This window comes from Chaetura pelagica, unplaced genomic scaffold (assembly GCF_000747805.2).
Source record: "Chaetura pelagica isolate M959 unplaced genomic scaffold, ChaPel_1.0 scaffold232, whole genome shotgun sequence".
In the NCBI taxonomy this organism is placed as follows: Eukaryota; Metazoa; Chordata; class Aves; order Apodiformes; family Apodidae; genus Chaetura; species Chaetura pelagica.
Window position 1 is genome coordinate 708,418 of NW_009952441.1, and position 2,012 is coordinate 710,429.

Here is a 2,012-nt window from a genome sequence, read left to right on the forward strand (position 1 = left end):
CCGGCCGCGGGGTGCTGGGTGCCGCGGGGAAGGGCTCCCAGTGCCCCGCGGGAAGCGGCGGAAGCGGCTGGTGGGAAGGACTTTGGGATGAAGCTTTTTGTGGAGCTGTGAATGGGTCTTTGGCAGCCAAGCGGCTCCGGGCATCAACACCAAGCCAAGGCACATGATGGTCAGATGGGTCCCGTGTCCCCCCAGCGCGCCCGCGCTCCCCCCGGCACAGGGCTCTGCCGGGGCGCGGCAGCACCTTTCATCCAGCCTTTGACCATCCCTATCGGACCCATCGCCTGCCCCCTGGCAAAACACCTTCACTGGAGCTGGTGGGGCCAGGAGCCCTAGCCGTGGCCCCACACACCAGGACTATGAAGGATGGCTCAGCTCCTGCTGTGGGGAGGGTCCCACTGGGGTTCCCAAGGTGCAGGGACACCTCAGGGCACATGGACAAGCTGGGGCACGCAAGGACGCCAGGGCACATGGAGCCCCCAAGTCACACAGTCCCTAGGGTCCAGGGACACCCTGGGGCACACAAGGCACCTCAGCACCCCAAGGTGTGTGGACCTCCATGGCATGCAGGCTCCCCCAAGGTACAGAGCCCTGGGGGGTATAGATCCTGTAGGACATGTGGGACCCCACGGCACACGGTGACCTGTGGTTGGGCTCCCCGGGACCATGCTGAGGTTCTGACAGACCCACCCCCTGCAGTGGCTTCCTTGGGTGCCACTGTCATGTGGGTGCCCACCCTCCTCAGGAGGAGGAGCCGCCAGAACTTGCTTTAAAGTGGGACAGAGAAAGGGCCTTTTCTTCCCTATGTCCCTCGGCCGGCGGGCACGCGGCTGCGGGGTTGCTGGGCAGGACTGGCCGAGGGGACGGCCGTGACACCGGGAGTCCCAGCTGGCTTGTGGTGGTGGGACCCCTTCCCAAATTCCTCTGCGTCCTCTCAGCCCCACTGCTGGGTCCTGTGGGAGAGCTGGCAGGGCAACCCAGGGGCTCAGGGGGTCTGTGGGTGCCCCGGGGACTTGTCCTTCAGCCGGGGGGGCCCTGGGGCTGAGGCGGGGGCCATGTCGATGCTGGCCCCCCTGCGGCTGCTGCGTGAGCCCTGGAATGCCAGCGAGGGCAACCAGAGCAACGCCACGGCCGGGGCCGGCGGAGCCTGGTGCCAGGGACTCAACATCCCCAACGAGCTGTTCCTCACGCTGGGGCTGGTGAGCCTGGTGGAGAACTTGCTGGTGGTGGCTGCCATCCTGAAGAACAGGAACTTGCACTCGCCCATGTACTACTTCATCTGCTGCCTGGCCGTCTCTGACATGCTGGTGAGCATCAGCAACCTGGCGGAGACCCTCTTCCTGCTGCTGCTGCAGCACGGCGTGCTGGTGGTCCGCCCCACCATCGTCCGCCACATGGACAATGTCATCGACATGCTCATCTGCAGCTCCATCGTGTCCTCCCTCTCCTTCCTGGGGGTCATCGCCGTGGACCGCTACATCACCATCTTCTACGCTTTGCGCTACCACAGCATCATGACCCTGCAGAGGGCTGTGGTGACCATGGCCAGCGTCTGGTTGGCCAGCACCGTCTCCAGCACCGTCTTCATCACCTACTACCGCAACAACGCCATCCTCCTCTGCCTCATCGGCTTCTTCCTCTTCATGCTGGTCCTCATGCTGGTGCTCTACATCCACATGTTCGCCCTGGCCCGCCACCACCTCCGCAGCATCTCCAGCCAGCAGAAGCAACCCACCGTCTACCGCAGCAGCAGCCTGAAAGGAGCCGTCACCCTCACCATCCTCCTGGGTGTCTTCTTCATCTGCTGGGGGCCTTTCTTCTTCCACCTCATCCTCATTGTTACCTGCCCTACCAACCCCTTCTGCACCTGCTTCTTCAGCTACTTCAACCTCTTCCTCATCCTCATCATCTGCAACTCGGTGGTTGACCCCCTCATTTATGCCTTCCGGAGCCGGGAGCTCTGGCGGACACTGCGGGAGTTGGTGCTGTGCTCCTGGTAGGCAGCGGGACGG

At 63.9% G+C, this 2,012-nt stretch overlaps 1 protein-coding gene across 1 annotated transcript; it reads left to right on the top strand.

Annotated features, from left to right (window-relative positions):
• The first annotated feature begins 954 nt into the window (after nucleotides 1–954).
• On the top strand, nucleotides 955–2,004 carry MC1R (melanocortin 1 receptor (alpha melanocyte stimulating hormone receptor)). The gene has a single exon (XM_010008427.1). It carries the CDS (start codon nucleotides 1,056–1,058, stop codon nucleotides 1,998–2,000), a length of 945 nt encoding a protein of 314 aa, XP_010006729.1. The 5' UTR covers nucleotides 955–1,055; the 3' UTR covers nucleotides 2,001–2,004.
• The last annotated feature ends 8 nt before the right edge of the window (nucleotides 2,005–2,012 follow it).

What these genes read in the sequence shown, in the direction of transcription:
- MC1R (XM_010008427.1), top strand. Translation starts at nt 1,056, where the DNA reads ATGTCGATGCTGGCCCCCCTGCGGCTGCTGCGTGAGCCCTGGAATGCC.